At 44.1% G+C, this 21,243-nt stretch overlaps 1 protein-coding gene across 1 annotated transcript in view; it reads left to right on the top strand.

Annotated features, from left to right (window-relative positions):
* The first annotated feature begins 617 nt into the window (after positions 1-617).
* The window catches only part of EVPL (envoplakin), a 91,942-nt gene continuing 71,316 nt past the window's right edge, over positions 618-21,243 (top strand). The window contains exon 1 of the mRNA XM_040329974.1: positions 618-838. Within this exon, the coding sequence (XP_040185908.1) occupies positions 762-838 (77 nt within the window). The 5' untranslated portion in view covers positions 618-761. The remainder of the gene's footprint in view (positions 839-21,243) is intronic.

The raw sequence follows: 21,243 nt of genomic DNA, 5'->3' as shown, positions 1-21,243 counted from the left end.
CCAGTTTTTGTAGTAAAATTAGGTGCCTCGGCTTATATTCGGGTCGGCTTATACTCGAGTATATACGGTAAATTGAAAAAAAGTGTTGCCTGTTGTTCTACTTTATATATTCCCTTTAAAAGGAAAGGATCCAACATATGTATTCCCCAAAATGGCACCAACATTGATGTGACAGGCTAGTGCAGTATCTGTCATTTATAGATTCCATTCTGTGGTTTTTATGAGTATGAGCTCTTATTTTATGATTTCCCGATTACTGCTTTTATTTGAAACAAATATAATTTATTTTGTCATTATTATTGCCACAGTATATCAGCAATGGGTCAGTAAAGAGAAGGCACTTTTGATTCGATTATGTATATGATTTCTTACAGCAGGTCACTCTTCATGCAGATTTTAACCCTTTCATATCTGCATGAAACGGAATCTCTTTGGCTTCATGTGGAATTATTTCTGGAAGAGTATTCACAAGTATGCACCTAAAAAGGGACATTCTGCCAGGGTGGGGACAGGCAGTCAGTGTCTCTCCTCTCTGTCCTACTTAACTGGTTTAGCAGGTTATATACACCTCTTTTCTTTTTACGTTCAGGTCCCATCGCCCAGGCTAGAAGTTTTGGGAGGAGTCTGCTGCCTTCCTGCATTGTCCTGTCATACAAACCTCTCGTTCTCTGGCTTAAGCTGTCAGACTTTCAGGTGAAACACACTGTAGGACAGAGGTTCAAGGAACACAGGGACGGAGAGCAAGGGGACAAAGTGGCACCATGTTTAAGGGGCAGAGCAAGTCACCTACAAAGTCGCCTACCAAATCGCCTACCAAATCACCTTCTAAATTTGGCAAGTGAGTATGACAACGTTTCTGTTTTACCCTGCTAAATATTTGCAGCTTATTTTTTTTGAAGCTATATAGAAAGCACATCTTTTAATTGTTAATAACTGCACTATTTTAACAATGTCTGTAAACGTTGTCCTATTAAGTAAGGAAAAGAGGAAATTGAAGCAAGTCATAACATCAATTAGATTGCATTCATCTTACTGAACTCACTACAAAAGGTCTTAATCCTTCATCTTTAGCTCTACCAATGGCAATGTAGTACACCAGCCTACCTGACTAGATGCAAATTGAGAGGATTGTTTAGGTAGTGCTTCCAGTACAGTTTTTTTTTTTTCTCAACCTTTTTTACACAGAGGAACCTTTGAAATAACTTTCAGATCTCAGGGAACCCTTTCTAATAACTTAATTCTACACAAGACATGACTGTGATCAGTTGCAGATAAGAATAAATAACAGAATAAGGAATGTGGGGTATTCGACACCCGGGGCTGCTCTATGCAACCATTTTTTCAATAATAATAACACTGAAATTAAGCAAATAATAATAATAATGTCCAAAAAAAGCAAAAGCCAAAAATATGACAGGTGAAGATTGTTGTGCTCTTCCTTACCCCTTTGTGAACCCCTTGTGCTGGTGGTCAGTGAAGGGCCCTGGTACAAATTGTATTTAGAAGAATGCCCCTTACATTGGAGGTCATTGGGAAGAATGCCTCTTACATTGGAGGTCATTGGGAAGAATGCCCCTTACATTGGAGGTCATTGGGAAGAATGCCCCTTACATTGGAGGTCATTGGGAAGAATGCCCCTTACATTGGAGGTCATTGGGAAGAATGCCCCTTACATTGGAGGTCATTGGGAAGAATGCCTCTTACATTGGTTGTCAGTTGGTAGAATGCTCCTTACATTGGTGGTCAGTTGGAAGAATTTTTCTCACATTGGTAGTCAGTGGGAAGGATACCCCTTAGATTGGTGATCAGTTGGAAAGACTGCTCCTTATATTGGTGGTCAGTGGAAAGAATGGTCCTTACGTTGGTGATCAGTTAAAGATTGCACCTTACATTGGTGGTCAGTGAGGAGAATGCTCCCTATATTGGTGGCCAGTAGAAAGAATGTTCCCTTACATTGGTTTTCAGTGGGAAGAATGTCCCCATGCATTGATGGTCAATGGGTAGAAGGCTCTTTACATTGGTAGTCAGTAGTCAGTGAGAAGGATACCTCCCACATCGATTGTCAGTTGTAACAATGCTCCTTACATTGGTGGTCAGTTGGAAGAATGTTCCTCACATTGGTAATCAGTGGGAAGGATACCCCTTAGATTGGTATACAGTTGTAAAAATGCTCCTTACATTGGTGATCAGTTAATGATTGCAGCTTACAATAGTGGTCAGTGAGGAGAATGCTCCCTATATTGGTGGCCCCTTTACATTGGTGGTCAATGGAAATGAGGCTCTTTACATTTATAGTCAGTGGGAAGAATAATCCTTATGTTGGTGGTCAGTGGGAAGAATGTCCCTTACATTGGTGGTCAGTGCAAAGAATGCTCTTTACATTGGTAGTCAATGGAAAGAATGCTGCTTACATTGGTGTTCAGTCGGAAGATTGCTCCTTACATTGGTGGTCAATGGGAAGAATGTCCCCATTACGTTCATCTGAATACATCTCTGGTAGCCGTGGTAGATTTTCATAGAAGTGTAAATTGTTCATTGCTCAAGCAAATCCCTAGAAACCTCTTGAGAAACCCTAGCGTTCAGAGGATCCCTAGTTGAGAAAGGCTAATCTACTACAGAGCTTTGGTAGTTCTAAAAGAGATTAAATGGGGATAGCACATACTGATTGCAAACTGTGTGTCTGGCTTCAAGCTGAATTTTTGCTATTGATCTATTTAGTATTATTGCCCACAGGTTAAAGATGCCTTAAGCCCCGTACACACGATCGGAATTTCGGATGGAAAAAGTTCCGACAGTGTGTATGCCCCATCTGACTTTTTTCCGAGGAATTCCATCGGAGTTTAGATAGAAAACATTTTGTCTTTTACTACAATGAAATTCCGATGTGAGTTTGGCCGGGCTAAAGCCTGATCATGTGTACGGGGCATAACAGAGTCACAAGATCTGTTGCCTTCATGTAGGACAATTTTTGTCACTTCAAAGTTCAATTCCCTAGAATTGCACCTTAACCGTTCTCTTTTTGGATACTTCATCTTTATAGTAAAATGTAATTAAATGAGTATTTTTTGCAGAAGGTGAAAAACCTAATAGCTCAGTGAGGTATATTATTTACAGTCAATAAATAATTTTAAGGACAAATCATTAAATAAAAATGATGTACCTACAAACTGCGCTAAAACCAAGACACTTTAACATTTTTCCCCATGACGCTTCTCTGTGGAAATGAAGGTGTTAAAATCTGCAAGGTTCCCATGATTCAAGGCAGTATTGGGGTGTTGTCTATTTGGAGCTCAAGAGGTGACACTTTTTTTTAGGCGGTGACAATAAACCATGAAAAACCTGATGAACAGGTCGAAAATGAATCAAAGGTTCTGTGACCCTCCCAGACAGCCGTTTTCAGTCTGTCGCAAGTTCACAAGTCTTCATCTGGTTCCAGTTTTCTCTATGCTCTGAATTCAGCTTGGAGCTTTCAGGCAGATATTCTCTGAAATTGTTTATGGTACTGCAATCAGATATATTTTCATATCAGTGCTCCCAGTTAACCTTGCCCATGAATAGCCATTTGCCAATTACAGACACCTATTATCTTTAAACTGCACACATAAAGATTAGATAAAACGTTAACAAGAGATATATAATAAAGTGCTTCTATAGTGACAGGTTGGGCCCCTCTCGCTTTCAACTTTATTATTGTAATATATCAGGGGTACCCAACCTTTTGAGGAGCGAGGGCCACTTTAGAGACTTGGTAGCCGGTCGCCGGCCACAATGAGCATAGCGGGCAGATGGCAGGTCTGTGTCCACTTTTTTAAATTAGATCGGATTGCAGATAGGTGGGTGTACACAGAAACAAGTCTGTTTACATCTGCCGCTCTGTAGAGGTGAATTGAGGGTCCGATTGGGTACGCCTGAAAAACAGACCTGATCGGACCGATCGTGTGAAAGGGGCCTAAGACTGCTTTCACACTGAGGCAAAGTGGTTTACCTGAACCTCAACTGACCTCAATCTTCATTTCTTCCTCAGGATTTCTGCAGCTGGTTGCTGGTGTACCCCAGGCGGTCATTTTATGTGATAGACCAACACAATAAGGCACATAATTGTGAAGTGGAAGCAAATCGATAAATGGTTTCCAACATTTTCTGCACATAAATATGTGAAAAGTGTGGCGTGCATTTGTATTCAGCCCCCCTGAGTCAATAATTTGAAGAACCACCTTTCGCTGCAGTTACAGCTGCAAGTCTTTTTGGGGATGTCTCCACCATCTTTGCACATCTAGAGAGTGACATTTTTGACCATTATTGTTTGTAAAATAGGTCAAGCTTTGTCGGATTGGATGGAGAGTGCCTGTGAACAGCAATTTTTAAGTCTTGCCACAGATTCTCAACTGGATTTAGGTCTGGACTTTGACTAGGCCATTCTAACACATGAATATGCTTTGATCTAAACTAGGGTTGTCCCGATACCGATACTAGTATCCGTATCGGGACCGATACCAAGCATTTGCCCGAGTACTTGTACTCGGGCAAATGCTCCCGATGCTTCACCCGATACATGTACTGTCAGCGGTGATCAGTGCATGGGGAAGTTACAAGTTCCTCTGCTTTCTCTCCCCCCCCCCCCCGCGCGGCTTTAAAATCAGCGGTGATCGGTGCTTGTAACTCCCCCACACACGATCACCGCTGACTGTCCCGTGTCCTCCTCCGGCCCCCCTCCGTTTTGCTGCAGTCTCCCTTCCTTCGTGTTCCCCGCCATGTTTCTCTCTCCCTCCATGTCCCCCATGTTTCTCTCTCCCTCCATGTCCCCCATGTTTCTCTCTCCCTCCGTGTATTCCGCTGTGTATTCTTCCGTGTATTCCTCCGTGTATTCCTGGTGTGTATTCCTCCGTGTATTCCGCCATGTATTTTTCCGTGTATTCCTGCCGTGTATTCCTCCGTGTATCCCGCCGTGTATTCCTCTGTGTATTCCCGCCGTGTATTCCGCCGTGTATTCCCGCCGTGTATTCCTCCGTGTATCCGCCGTGTTTCTCTCTCCTTCCGTGCTCCTCCTCCACCCCCTGGAACTGTCAGGATGGAGAGCCGGGTAGGAGCCGGTAAATCGGGCTCCTTACTGCTCCGAATGGACAGAGTCAGTGATCACTGACTCTGTCTATTCACATAACTGAAACATTGTAAACTGTGATTACAATGTTTCAGTTTATGAATGAAGAGAAGACGCTGTCTTCTCTGCATTCATTTTCAGCGCAGCTGAGGCTGCTGAGAAAGGAACTGGGGAACATGTGTCCCTAGTCCCATTCTTTGTCTCAAAGGGTAGATGTCAGAGGTCTGTTAAGACCCCTGATATCTCACCAAAGCCCCCCAACAGGGCTGAAAAAAAAAAAAGAATAAAAAAATTATTGTAGAAAAGAATAAAAAAATAAACGAAAAAACATACGTCCACGTCCACCCTCCCCCCCCCCCCCCCTTAAAAAAAGAAAGCATTATAAATAAAAAAAAATTGTAAAAAATTAAAAACAAATTGTTAAAGATAAAAAAAAAAAAAACTATTGACACATGTGCCGCTGTCACATGAGATTAAAAAAAGTATCGGTATTCGGTATCGGCGAGTACTTGAAAAAAAAGTATCGGGACAACCCTAATCTAAACCATTCTATTGTAGCCCTGGCTGTATCTTTAGGGTCGTTTTCCTGCTTGAAGGTGAACCCCCTCCCCAGTCTCGAGTCTTTTGCAGACTCTAACAAGTTTTCTTCTAAGATTGCTCTGTATTTGGCTCCTTTCATCTTCCCATCAACTCTGACCAACTTCCCTGTCCCTGCTGAAGAAAATCATCCCCACAACATGATGCTGCCACCACCATGTTTTACGGTGGGGGTGGTGTGTTAAGGGTGATGTGCAATGTTAGTTTTCCACCACATATAGCATTTTGCTTTTAGGCCAAAGAGTTTAATTTTGGTCTCATCTGACCAGAGCACCTTCTTCCACATGTTTGCTGTATCCCCCACATGGCTTCTTGCAAACCTGCAAACAGGACTTTGTATGGCTTTCTTTCAACAATGGCATTCTTCTTGCCACTTTTCCATAAAGGTCAGATTTGTGGAGTGCACAACTAATAGTTGTCCTGTCGAGAGATTCTCACACCTGAGCTGTGGATCTCCACATCTCCTCCAGCATAACCATGGGCCTCTTGGCTGTCAGTTTAGGTGGACAGCCATGTCTTGGTAGGTTTGGGGTTGTGCCATACTCTTTCCGTTTTCAGATTATGGATTAAACAGTGCTCAGTGAGATGTTCAGAGCTTGGGATTTTTTTTATAGCCTAACCCTGCTTTAAACTTCTCTACAACTTTATCCCTGAACTGTCTGATGTGTTCATTGGCTTTCGTGATGCTGTTTGTTCACTAAGGTTTTCTATCAAACCTTTGAGGGCTTCACAGAACAGCTGTACTTATACTGAAATGTAATTACACGCAGGTGGACTCTATTTTCTAAATGGGACTTCTGAAGACAATTGGTTTTGCTAGATTTTAGTTAGGGGAGTAAAGGGGGCTGAATACAAATGCACGCTACACTTAAAAATAAATATTTTATAATTTTCCTTCCACTTCACAATTATGTACCACTTTGTGTTGGTCTATCACATAAAATCCCAATAAAATACAAGTTTTTGGTTGTAACATGACAAAATGTGGAAAATTTCAAAGGGAATGAATACTTTTTCAAGGCACTGTATTTATTTTGTGTCCACATTAGTAGTACATTGAAAACAAAAGTTTTGTTGCTAGGCTCTATGGCCCAGATTCACAAAAGAGATACGACGGCGTATCTCCTGATACGCCGTCGTATCTCTGTTTTAGGGTCCTCCTAACTATGCGACTGATTCATAGAATCAGTTACGCATAGTTAGCCCTAAGATCCGACATGTGTAATTGAATTACACTGTCGGATCTTAGAATGCAATACCTCGGCCGCCGCTGGGGGGAGTTTGCGTCGTAAACCAGCGATGGGTATGCAAATTAGTACTTACGGCGATCCACGACGGTTTTTCGCGTTCGTTACGTCGTTGCTAGTCTAGTTTCCCGTCGCAAGGTTAGTCGTCGTTTTAGCTGCCCTAACTTTACACAGCCCATGTTAAAGTATGGGCGTCGTTCCCGCGTCGAATTTCAAATTTTTTTTTCTTGCGTAAGACGTCCGGGAATACGAAAGTACGCTACGCACGTTGCCGTTCGAAAAAATTACGTCACTTCGCGCAAAGCAAGGCGGGAATTTCAAAACGGAGCATGCGCAGTAGGTCCGGCGCGGGAGTGCGCCTAATTTAAATGGCACACGCCCCTTTGAATTACGCGGGCTTACGCCGGAGGCCGCCGTGAAGCAAGTGCTTTGTGAATCAGGCACTTGCAATGAAAACTTGCGGCTGTGTAACGTATCTACGATATCTATGATACGTTACGCTGCCGCGATTCTACGTGGAAGATGTCCCCCCCTGCTTTAACAATGGTTTGCACAGAGTTCGTCAGGTCTTCTAGTAAATTTAATTACGTGTATTCTGTGTCTGAGGAGTTGGAATTTGAAGTGTGTCACAATGAAAAATCAGGCAAAGTTTAAACAGTCTCTTTGAAGCCACACAGTTCTATGGAGCCAAGATTGGGCTGGGATAGCAACCCCCACCCCTCCCTGGGGCAGGGTCCAGTGTGTAGTGCTGCTTGTCATGGGAATGGAGTCGCCTCTCTCCTGGAGGGCATTGCATGTTCATTGGGAATCATTAAAACATTTTATGGGCTAGGGTTTTATGTGTAGTAGACCAGCTATCTCACAGCAGTCCATTGAAAGTCATTCATGAACCAAGCTTTTGTAAAAGACAAAAAATAAGAGGGATAATAAATAAATACATACATACATACATAAATACAAATTAAGTTCATGATGATGATAAATGACAAAATTCACCCAGTACTCATGAATTCCATAAATAGTTAACAATTAAAAGGTGGTAAAGTGCACTTAAAAATGCAAAAAAAAACAAAACTCCATTATAGCCCAAAATCTAAAATTAGAACATAAGGCCCCTTTCACACTGGGGCGTTTTTCGAGCGTTTTTCGAGCGTTATTCGAGCGAAGCCTCATCTGCAATCCCAATGTGCTGGTAAAGCACCGCTAAGGCCCCTTTCACATTGAGGCGTTTTTCATGCGGTACAGCGCTAAAAATAGCGCTGCTATACCGCATGAAAAATCATGCCCTGCAGTGTTCAATGTGAAAGCCCGAAGGCTTTCACACTGAAGCGGTGCGCTAGAAGGAGCGCTCCAAAAGTCCTGCTAGCCGCATCTTTACCGCGATATAGGAGCGGTGTGTTCACCGCTCCTATACCGCGCCTTCCCATTGAGATCAATGGGAAACCGCGGTAACACTGCGGTAATACCACCCGCAACGCGGGCGGTATTAACCCTTTTTCGGCCGCTAGCGGGGGTTAAAACCTCACCGCTAGCGCCCGAATATCGCGGTAAATACGACGGTATAGCGGAGCTACAAATAGCGCGGCTATACCGTCACCGCGGCTCCACGCCTCAATGTGAAAGAGGTCTAAGACTCCTTTCACACTGAGGAGTTTTTCAGGAGGTACAGCGCTAAAAATAGCGCTGCTATACCGCCTGAAAAACTCCTGCCCAGCAACCTCAATGTGAAAGCCAGAGGGCGGTATTAACCCTTTATCGGCCGCTAGCGGCTAAGTCTGAAAGGGGCCTTAGACCCTAAATTTTAGGGCATTTTTGCAGTGCCTCAGTGTGAAAGGGTAAGGCGTTTTTACAGCGCTTTCAATTCATTTCAATGAAGAGGGGCGTTTTTGGAGCGTTTTTTTCAGCCCCCAAAAGCTGCTCCAAAGATGCTGCTTGCAGGACTTTTCTCAACGCCCCGCCAGTGCAACGCCTCAGTGTGAAAGGGTAAGGCGTTTTTACAGCGCTTTCAATTCATTTCTTTTCTGGAGCGTTTTTTTCAGCGCCCAAGAGCTGCTCCAAATATGCTGCTTGCAGGACTCAGTGTGAAAGGGTCCATTGAGATGCATGGAGAGCGTTTTATGAGCGTTTTAATAGCGCTATTTTTAACGCTAAAGCACTGTAAAAACGCTTCAGTGTGAAAGGGGTCTAATAACACAAATGCAAGATCCTTGCACTGTCTGTAACCAATGTTTGGAGCCTTGTGGCCCTGTCTGTATTATTTGATTGATATGAGCATGTAACCATCTGATTTTCTTGAATAAATATTCCTTCTGTTAAAAAAATAAAAAATAACACAAATGCATACATAATTGCTATACAGTTGATCATCTTAAATTGCTGAATTATACATTTTTTAAACAAATGAAAAAAAAAAACTATACAGCCTGTACCCAAATTACAATTTAGTAATCCCTACTACATCATTTTGGGCACTGAGGTTAATAAATGCAAATGACATTATATAATATAAGAGAACTGCTGCATGTTTAGCATTTTTGTTGCGGACATGCTTTGTGAATGTGGAAACACCCCTTTCATAGTGTCACAATTTTATTCAGCTAATAGCGATGAAAGAATAATTAGGAGCAAGTCCTTTAGCAGTTTTCTGAATTGACTCCAGTAACTTGTTTCATGGAGTTTTCGTCTGCTGATTTTGTAAGGTTTACAATTAACACTAGAACAGAATGTGAGGGAAAAAATATTTTAATGGAGACAACTTTTCGAGGAGAGCAAGTGTTATTGATTGGAGCACTGCAGGTCTAACTGTGCAGGGTGTACTGGCAGGGCCGGATTAACAATGGGGCTGATGGAGCTGCAGCTCCAGGCCCCTTTCTCAAGATAGGCCCATTTGCCCAAAAAAAAAAAAAAAAAAAAAAAAAAATTTTTTTTTTTTTTTTTTTAAGAATTTTTTTTTCCAAGATCGAATTTGGGGGGTTGTAGCTCGATGACCAGAGGTCACAGAAACCCCACATTTGGGGGTAGGCATGGGAATAGCTACCCCACAACTGGTTAAAATATGGGACGGCTATCATTTATGGTTCCAAAGATACGGAGATGCTTGCACAGCCTGTCAGAAGCTACATTCAGAGCGGCCAATATAAATACAAGCTGACACACTACAGCAGACTGATAGGATCACAGTGCTTATAATAATTATTTGTATATTACTCATGGTAATTAACCCCTTGCCACCCAGGCCAATTCTGACACTTCTCTACTACATGTAAAAATCATCATTTGTTTTTTGCTAGAAAATTACTCTATGGTGGTCTTTGCACTTTTTATGTTGCACGGTATAGAGCTGCACGATTCTGGCTAAAATGAGAATTGCAATTTTTTTGCTTAGAAGATAGATCACGATTCTCTCACGATTGTTGCGGCGTAACATCATCTTTCACGTTAAAACAAAAAAAAAAAAAAATGGGCTAACTTCACTGTTTTGTTTTTATGGTTTTTGTTATTCATTGAAGTGGGAAAATGCAGTGTGACATAACATATTGCAGCAATAGCCATTGTATTCCCTAGAGTCTCTGCTAAAATATATATAATGTTTGGCAGTTCCAAGTAATTTACACACAGAAGTGTATCCCTTTGATCTAAGAAGGAAGTGTCAGTTACAATGTTTCCTGTTAAATACTTGGCAGACTGCCCAGATATTTTCTTTCGACAGCTGAAAGTCTCTCCACTTGTTATATGAAAGAATCAGCAAACTCTGCATTGAAGATCGTCAGGGGGGGTTGAATCGAGATCATGATTTTTTTAACGATTAATTGTGCAGCTCTAGCACGGTATTTGCGCAGAAATTTTTCAAACATGTTTTTTTGGAAAAAAATGTTTCATTCATTAAAAAAACAGTTAGTTAGTTAAGTTAGCACAATTTTTTTTGGTATCCTAAGCGATGCTTTACATTTTTTTAGGTTACATGTTTAGAGTTACAGAGGAGGTCTAGTACTAGAATTATTGTTCTCGCTCTAACGATCGTGGCGTATGTAACCTGTGTGTATCTGGCTCTGATACTACCAGTGCCTACCCAGCCACTGACTAGTATCTCTCCCCAGCCTGTCCCCACACACCCTCTCACCTGCTGACCTGTGGATGGGGGAATCACTCCTGCAGTGTTATTGTGTTCTGCCAGTGCGTACAATGATCAGTGTTGCTAACTTTAGCTGGCAGCACTGATTGTTTTAAGAAAAAAAAACAGGCTGGTTGTACTCAAGTTGATTAATAGATTGACTTGTGTAAAACCAGCTAGCCCATACATAGATTGACTATGGCTGGTCTCTGCATAATTGGCGTAATTTCAATCCATGTATGACCCGCTTAACCACTACTCAGTCCCTAAATATCCTTCCACTCCTGTACATAGTGCTCACTGTCATACTCTCCACACTCCTCTCCTGTACATAGTGCCCACTGTCATACTCTCCACACTTCTCTCCTATACATAGTACCCACTGTCATACCCTACACACTCCTCTCCTGTACATAGTGCCCACTGTCATACCCTCCACACTCCTCTCCTATACATAGCGCCCACTGTCATACCCTTCACACTCCTCTCCTGTACATAGTGCCTGCTGTCATACACTTCTCTCATGTACTTAGTGCCCACTGTCGCACCCTCCACACTCCTCTCCTGTACATACTGCTCACTGTCATACCCTCCACACTCCTCTCCTATACATAGTGCCCACTGTCATACCCTCCACACTCCTCTCCTATACATAGTGTTCACTGTCATACCCTCCACACTCCTCTCCTATACATAGAGCCCACTATCATACCGTCTACATTCCTCTCCTGTACATACTGCCCACTGTCATACCCTCCACACTCCTCTCCTGTACATACTGCCCCATCTCCTGTACATACTGCCCCATCATACCCTCCACACTTCTCTCTGGTACGTACTACCCTCTGTCATACCCCCTCACTCTTCCTGTACATACTGCCCATTGTCATACCCTTCACACTCCTCTCCTGTACATAGTGCTTTTTTCCATACCCTTTGTACTCCTCTCCTGTACATAGTGCCCACTGTTAGACCCTCCACATTACTCTCCCTCACCTGCACATACTTCCCACTTATATACCGTCCATACTCCTCCCCTATGCCTCTTACCCACAAAAACAGTTCTTTAAAATTATACTGAATATCCTCAATGTTACCAGCTCTAGAATGGACACACTTTTGTTAGTTCAACTAAAGGAAATATCAGTTCTCATATTTGTTCTGCCCCATTTAATTTTGTGATTACTACTATGATGTATAGAGGAACATTGGGGATCTCAGCTACTCTAAATATAGCACTTATATAAAAAAGTGGCCCTGAAATATTTTTTAAATGTTGGCAACTGTGCACTTAGGCACTGCCCAAGGGCCACCGTCCACCGGGTCAGTAGGGGGCCCCATGAGAGGCTCCTGGGATCCTGTGATAATAAAGCGGTAGTAAAATTTCCTGACATTACTACTTTTTAGAGGCCCTGGGGTAGGTTATGCCACAACGTACATGTATGCACAGCATATTAGCACATTAGTGTACACTTACATTTTCAGACTAAGCCCTCCAGTGCTGCGATGAATCAGGCGGGGCCTGGACACTTCCATCTTCACCTGGTCTTCCTTCTGGGTTCTGTGCCTTTGGTCACTTGCCTTGGCTGGGCTGCGTTCATGTCATTCCCACGCATTTATTTATTATTTATTACACCCCATTCACACCTCCGCGACAAAACGCCCGACGCCGGCCGCTCGTGCCGCTGGAGGGGAGAATTCCCATTGCTGTCTATGAGATGGTTCACATCTCATAGACGCCGTACACCTGCAGCATGAAAAAAAGTCCCGGACCCTTTTTTTCAGGCGGCATTGGCGTTCAGCCATACAAAGCAAGAGGAAGGATTTGTAAAAAAAAATTACACTATTCGCGGCAAAATACGCCGCGTACGCGGCGTTACTTGTCGCGGAGGTGTGAATGCAGCCTAAAAGGCCCCACCAAAATCCTCAGCACCAGGCCCATGATGTTCTTAATCTGGCCCTGTGTACTGGACCGCAGTAGAGAGACCGCTGCCGACACACAAAATACTTTACTTTTATTTTTATTTTGGAATTTATTTTTATTATTAGCCCTGAACCTTAAAATTTGGCTTCAGGTTCTCTATGGTTATACTTTTGTAAACTGTCTATACCAGGGGTCCTCAAACTTTTTAAACAGGGGGCCAGTTCACGGTCCCTTAGACTGTTGGGGGGCCGGACTATAGTTTAAAAAAACAGGAAAAAAAACAATACAATATTTAAAATAAAGAACAATTTTAATAAACATATTAGTATTTTACAGACTCCCCTCATCACAGAACCCCTTCACAACACAGACCCCCTCATAACGGAACCACCCCATCACAGATTCCTCCCCCATCAAAGATTCCCCCATATTAGGCCCCCCATCGCAAGCCCTCCCAACACAAATTTCTCTCCATCACAAAGCCCCCCAACACAAACTCCTCTATATCACAAAGCCCCCAATAACAGACCCCCCACCACAAACTCCTCTCCATCAAAAAAAACAATAACAGATCCTCCCCATCATAAAGCCCCCCAACACAAACTCCTCTCCATCACAAAGCCCTCAATAACAGACCACCCCATCATAGACCCCCCATAACAGATCCCCCATCACAGACTCCTCTCCATCACAGATTTCCCCCATCAAAAAGCCCCCATATCAGGTCCCCCCCATATCAGATCCTCCCCATCACAGACTTTCCCCCATCACAAAGCCCACCCAACACAAACTCCTCTCCTCACATAGCCCCCCATAACAGGCCTCCCCATTACAAATCTCCCACCCTATCACAGTTCCCCCCCCCATCGATAGTACACTGCAGCCCCTTCTATAACATCCCAGCACTCCGCATCTCTGCTACCTCAATCACACAAGACGCAAAGCATGGCAAATCCGGACAAAGGGCGGGGCTTTGCTAGTGAAAGGCAGGTGTTTGATTGCTGAAACCGCCCCGCTGCTTAACTCAAAAGACCTGCCTTTTGTCCGGACCTGTCATGTTTCTCATCTTGTGTGATAAAAAGCAGCAGAGGAGAGGGGGATTGCTGCGATATTAATGGGGCAGTCCGCTGGGGCCGGGTAAATCACACTGGCGGGCCGGATCCGGCCCGCGGGCCTTAGTTTGAGGACCCCTGGTCTATACAGTTAAAAAAAAAATGTTCCTCTTCTTGATACAAGATGAAAGCAGACTTTTAAGATCTTACGGTATTGTTCTTATCTGCTAATAAAATTGTAAACTTTTTGTTCTATTTTTTTAGTAAATCATTTTATGAGGGTGTGTCTCTGTGACACAGATTCCTCAGATGGGTTGGTTCAATACTGAAGATCTGAGAATAAGGTGAAAGAACTTTTTTTTCCAACCGCATTTTGATTCAAAAGAAATTTAGAACAGCAAAAGTTTTTTATAGTTAATTTTTTGATATTGTTTTTAATAAAAGAGACCTCTTGACTACCATGCCATGTAAACAAGCTTGCTTAAAGTGGAACTTTAGGCCCCTTTCAGACTGGGGCGGGAGCCACGGTGGCGGTATAACCCTGCTAAAAATAGCGGCGCTATACCGCCGGGATTGCCGCAAGAATCGGCCGCTAGCGGTGTGGTATTAACCCCCGCTAGCGGCCGATAAAGGGTTGATACTGCCCGCAATGCGCCTCTATAGAGGCGCTTTGTGGGCGGTATTGCTGCGGTTTCCCATTGTTTTCAATAGGAAGGAGCGGTGAAGGAGCGGTATACACGCCGCTCCTCTCACCGCTCCAAAGATGCTGCTGACAGGAGATTTTGTTATCTCCCGCCAGTGCATCGCCTCAGTGTGAAAGCCCTCTGGCTTTCACATTGAGTCTGCAGTGAAGGAGTTTTTCAGGCGGGATAGCAGCGCTATTTTTAGCGCTATAACGCCTGAAAAACTCCTCAATGTGAAAGGAGCCTTAGGGAAAAGAAATGCAATTTACTTGAGATTTACTAAAGTTACTGAAGAGTGCAAAATCTGGTGCAGATATGCATAGGAACCAATCAGCTTCCAGGTTTTATTGTCAAACTTAAAGCGGATCTCCACCCTAAATTCCACTGCAGCTCCATATTCATCCTGCTCCTAAACAATGATGAATCGGCTATTGTAATTAAATTTGGTATTCGTCTACCTTATTAATCAGCCAGGCTTCCGGTCTGCCCCCCCTCGGGTTTTCAACGGGTTTTCTCCTGTTTCCTGTGCCGCGCTGTGTCTGCTGGGAGCCTGTCTGTGTTCTAATATTCGGCTCACATCGCGCGACTTACAACGGGGCGGGAACTTTTGATTCATACACTTGCCGTTGCGATGACAACAGACGCTCACACCGCCAGTCAAGATAGCTAGTGTGCATGAGCGAGGTTCGAGCGGTGGATGCTGGGACAGCATCCACCGCAACTAGGAAGTGCCTGCCTATGGGAATCGAACGCCCATAGCTAAGATGGCAACGAAAAAGGAAAAGACAGAATATAACTATTTATTGGGGACAACATTACAGCGGAGCCGCAGGGGGACACCGGAAACGTGAGTTTAGCACAGCAGTGCTATTACACATTTAAAAAGACCATTTAAAAAAAAAAGATTGCGTGGGAGATCCGCTTTAACTGAACAAGCCAAAGTTAGAAGCGGCGCTTTACAGTTGTATTTGCGGGGGTATTCGTTTTTAACCCCCGCTAGCGGCCGAAAAAGGGTTAAAACCACCCGCAAAGCCCTGCTGCAGCAGCGTTTTGCCGGCGGCAATGGGCAGGAGCGGTGGAGGAGCGGTATGTACACCGCTCCTTCACCGATTCAAAGATGCTGCTAGCAGGATTTTTTTTACCGTGCTGCTAGCGCATCGCTCCGCTCCTCAAGGGGTTTCACACCGGAGAGACAGCAGCAGCTCTTTCAGGGCGTTTTGCAGGCGCTATGTCTCTTCTGCATTAAAGTTTCTTACCTGCCTGTTCACACTGTACGCGCAACTCTGTGTACAATTTTGGCAATGCTGAGATAAATCAACTCCTGCGCACATTCAGGAGTGAAGTCATTTTGACCTAGCCAATGAAAATGATCGAAGATCAGAACCAAGAAGAAGACCAGCTGAGGATCTGAATGTAAGTATTAGTCCCCTTTTAAGAAAGTATATTTTTAAAGGGTAAGTCCACACAAAATTGCTATTTTCGTTTTTAGTAAATGCTGGAGAGTTAAACCACCTGATGACTTAGTATTGAACACTCTATTTTGAGATATCTGAGCTTGTGGTCCTAGGTCTGCAAACCTACTGTGGCCATTCTGAGGGGTTTCTGTGCTCCTTGTTGACATTTCGATTCATTTGTATTTATTTTGGTTATGGAGAATGCAGCAGACCATATGAATGTGGGCACAGAAACAAAAACTCTTATGCCGCGTAAACACGATCATTTTTCGGCATGTAGAAAAAACTTTGTTTTTTCCAACTTCATCATTAAAACGACGTTGCCCACACAAGATGGTTTTTTAAAAATGCTCTAGCAAAACGCGGTGACGTACAACACATACGACGGCACTATAAAGGGAAAGTTCCATGCGGATGACGCCACCCTTGGGGCTGCCTTAGCTGATTCCTTGTTAGTAAAAGACGATTTGCGCTTTTTTGTCTGTTACAGCATGATGAATGTGCTTACTCCATTACGAATGGTAGGATTCTGCCTGTAGGAGCATATGCCTGAAAACGCCTGAAAAAGCAATAGTGTGTATAGACACATTGGGGCAGATCCACGTAGCGGATCGTAATTTTATTCCGGCATAGCGTATCGTAGTAACGCTATGCCGCCGCAACTTTGAGAGGCAAGTGCGCGTAGCGTAAATCTGCCGGCGTAAGGGCGCAAAATTCAAATGTTAAAGATGTGGGCGTGTTTTATGTTAATTTTACTTGACCCAACGTAAATGACGTTTTTTCTGAACGGTGCATGCGCCATCCATGGGGGTATCCCAGTGCGCATGCTCGAAATTAACCCGCAACAAGCCAATGCTTACGACGTGAACGTCATCCTACGCAAAGCCCTATTCGCGAACGACTTACGCAAACAACGTAACATTTTCAAAATTCTACGCGGGAACGACGTCCATACTTAACATAGGATACGCCTCATATAGCAGGGGTAACTATATGCCGAAAAAAGCCTTACGGAAACGACCTAAAAAAATGCGCCGGCCGGACGTACGTTCGTGGATCGCCGTATCTAGCTAATTTGCATACTCGACGCGGAAATTGACGGAAACGGCACCTAGCGGCCAGCGTAAATATGCACCTTATATCCGATGGCGTACTAAGACGTACGCCAGTCAGATCTAGCACAACTTCAGGCGTATCTTGTTTTGTGGATACAAAACAAAGATACGCCGGAGCAAACTAGAAGTTACGCGGCGTATCAATAGATACGCCAGCGTAACTTCTTTGTGGATCTGGCCCGTTGGCTAACATGGAGGGGCATTTCCAGGCAGAAAGAAAGCTCATAAAAGCTCAAAAGCCTGTAGGAGCTGCTTCTTTGGGCTCCTTTGAGCTGAAGTGTGCATAAGCCCTAACATGGAGAACTTGCTGTTGAAGTATCCCATACATATAAAAAAAGAGGCGCTGACTCTTCATATAAAATCAGCTTTGGCTGGACCATCCTTTAAGTTCTTGCAGATCACAGAGCCATGATAGTCAAAGAATTATTCATACTATGCTGATAACGTGGAGTTAGAAAGTGAGTAAATGTTATGCCACTGCATCCTCCTGGAATGTCACTGACCTGGTAATTTACACCCCCCAGCACATTTTTCCCTATAGCACACACACATGCATCACAAATATGTCAACTATACTTGGCATGAATGAAAACATTTATCAAGACATGTTATATGGCTGGTTAAAGTTCATTGATGGTTTCTAGGGTGAACTTCTACTTTAACCACCTCACTACTGTGATACACCTTATAACGGCGGTCTAATAGACGAGTATTTCTGTAGTGCTGTTTATGAATGGCACTTCAGAAAACACATACGGACAACCAGTGTGCCCTTGAATGGCTGTAATCTAAGCTGTCATCAGATGGCTCAGACAAAAAACAGGAGCAGACAGAATCTGGAGCAATTGGACATGGCATCCAATCACCTTCTATCTTTTATTCTCAAAGCTCAACTGAACAAACTGAAAATAGAAGGTGATTGGTTGCCATGCACAGCTGCTCAAGTTTCTGTCTGCTCTAGGTTTGAAAAATCCCCCCAGTGTATACAGCCGATCGGAGTGGCTCTGTACCTTGGAATTGTTATAATGACCAATAATAGAGTTTACAAAAAGTAAACACTCTGTTAAGTTTTTATTGTTTTCTGTGTCTCCATTGGGGAGGTTCAACCTTTATTAGCCTAGTGGCCATTGTCACCAAGAAAGGAAGGGAAATCTAAAATGTTAGACCTTAACCCAGAACAGGAGGTATGGAGAAATCTTCAAATGGGGACACCTGTACTGGCGACAACTGCAAGAGGTGAATTCCCTTCAATTTGTGACATTTTTGTCCCGTTTCCTGCTGAGGTACTAAGACAGGAAGTGAAGGGACATTTCTTCAATGGTACACATACAGCAAAAAATAAACAGGCAGGGGTATTAATACTCCCCTACTCTTTCCAAAACTTGAATGGGTCACATTTGATGGCAGTATTGCCTGCGAAATGTGACAGGTGGTATCATTTTATAGGGCCATGGGGGATGGTAAAACTCAAGCTCAACCACCTATTTTTTCCTTACCCCCTAGACACCACGCCGTACAGAGCTTCTCTTCAGTCTCTTGAACAATAAGCCTGGAATGTAATAATACAATTTAAAGGGGTTGTAAAGGTAAAAAAACTAAATCCTAAATGCCTTCCTTTACCTTAGTGCAGTCCTCCTTCACTTACCTCATCCTTTGATTTTGTCCTTATTTCTTCTGAGAAATCCTCACTTCCTGTTCTTCTGTCTGTAACTCCACACAGTAATGCAAGGCTTTCTCCCTGGTGTGGAGTGTTGTGCTCGCCCCCTCCCTTGAGGGGCAAGCAGGAGAGTCAGGACATCCACTAACACACAGCTCCTTTCTCTATCTGCAACGTAGAGAGCGTCCTGACTCTCCTGCTCACCCCCTCAAGGGATGGGGCGAGCACGACACTCCACACCAGGGAGAAAGCCTCACGTTACTGTGTGTAGTTACAGACAGAAGAACAGGAAGTGAGGATTTGTCAGAAGAAATAAGGACATTTAAAATCGAAGGATGAGGTAAGTGAAGGAGGACTGCACTAAAGTAAAGGAAAACATTTTTTACCTTTACAACCCCTTTAATTTAAATGTTGCCAGTTGGCCCCATATGCACTGACTAAATATTTATCTTACAATAAAGGAGAAGGAATTGTGGGTAGAAAGGTGTTGTACTGTAAATACCTAAGAGAGTTTTTTGGTTTTGTCTATAAGTGACACATACTGCAAGACATTGCAGGGTGTGGCTGTGATACCGAGACTTGGTCTTTAAGGGTTTGTCCCAGGGATCGCTAAATGTGTCATCCTAATTGACATTCTCTCGGTCAGCCTGTGATCACACCTTTCTACATTGTTCGAGTCAACAAGCAGCAGCCGGACATTTCACTCACAACTAATATCCTTCAAATATCCCTCTGTGTTTATGTCGTCATGCTTTCATTGGTGTGCGTTCTGTATTCCTCTGAACATGCATGGCCCTCTACGCACAACAAAAAGCTTGCTAGAAACAACCAGACAATAATAACTACACTGCGGGCTTCTCACAGTGTGCAGTAGAGGCTGCAGCACGTCAGGCATAGGCCACTTATTTTCCTGGCTAGAAGACATCCAGCATCATCTAGCGCTTTCCTCCCCCCAGCCTTTCTGTGCCTGACCTGCCCCTTTCATTCACTGGATTTCAGTTTTGTCAGTTCTATAGGCTCAGCGTCTCATGTGGGCATTACCTAGGGCAGTCTGCATGCAAATACAGCCTGCCTAGAAACGTCAACTCCTACAGACTGACTCCATCATCCATCCATCAGGGGTGTTGCTAGGTGGCAAAAAGACCAGGGTCCTCAAGGCAGTGTTGCCAACCTACCAGATTGAAATTTACTGGCACGACACCTGAAATTTACTGGCGCAGCCACGTTTTCACTGGCATTTTACAAAAGTTACAAAATTTTTAGGTGCAAATTACAGTATTTAGGCTACAAACAAGTACGCTAGGCAAATAGCAATGTGATTTAAGGTAGATATTAAGGTAAAAAAACATATTTTTGTTATTTTTGATGTAATAAGGGCAAATTTTTTAGTCACATCACCCCCTGCCTCCATCCCCCTCTGCCACCAACACCCCCTACCTTCACCCCCCTCTGCGGGGCCACAATCTCCCCCTGCCTCCAATATCCCTCTGCCTCCAATCTCCTCTGCCTCCAATCTCCCCCAGGCCCCCTGCCTCCATCGTGCCCTGCATCCACCCCCCTCTGCGGTGCCACCAACAACCCTTGTCTCCATCCCCCACCCTCTGCGGTGCCCCCTGCCTCTAATCACCCCCTGCCACTAACACCCCCTGCCTCCAATCTCCCCCTGCCTCCATTGCCCCCTGCCTTCATCCCTCTCTGCGGTGCCACCGCAGCCACCATCACCCCCTGCCTCCAGTCACCACCTGCCTCCAATCTCCATGCGCAGCCGAACCGATCTCGGCAATTTTTACTGGCATATTTCCACAACCACGGACATTTACGAATGGGGAAAAAAGTCTCAGTTTTTACGAACTGTCCGTAAAAATACAGACGGTTGGCAACACTGCCTCAAGGCCAGAAACGGGGGGGGGGGGGGGTTCTGTATGTGACGCAAGATTTTTTTTTGGCTGGGCCGTTGGGGGTTGTGTGGCTTACCAGTGCCCATCAATGCTGACACTAAACTCACCTACCTGACACTGACCATTACACTGACCTACATACACTGACCTACCTACACTGATGGTAATGACCTACCTACACTGACCTACCTACACTGACATTTACATACACTGTCTGACCTACCTTAGCTCTGCCGTGGTGTGCGGTGTCGTAGCAGGCAGTCAGTCGGAGGAGGAGAGGAGAGTAGCCAGCCCCCGAGCGCCGAACGGGGATGTGACCGCCGCGGCGGCCGCATTACAATTCCCGCCTTCTGAAGCCTGCAGTGCCTATGATGTACATCACACGTCCCACGGTCCTGGCATTGGAC

Source organism: Rana temporaria, chromosome 12, assembly GCF_905171775.1.
Source record: "Rana temporaria chromosome 12, aRanTem1.1, whole genome shotgun sequence".
NCBI classification, from domain to species: domain Eukaryota; kingdom Metazoa; phylum Chordata; class Amphibia; order Anura; family Ranidae; genus Rana; species Rana temporaria.
This window is presented reverse-complemented; position numbering and strand designations above follow the sequence as displayed.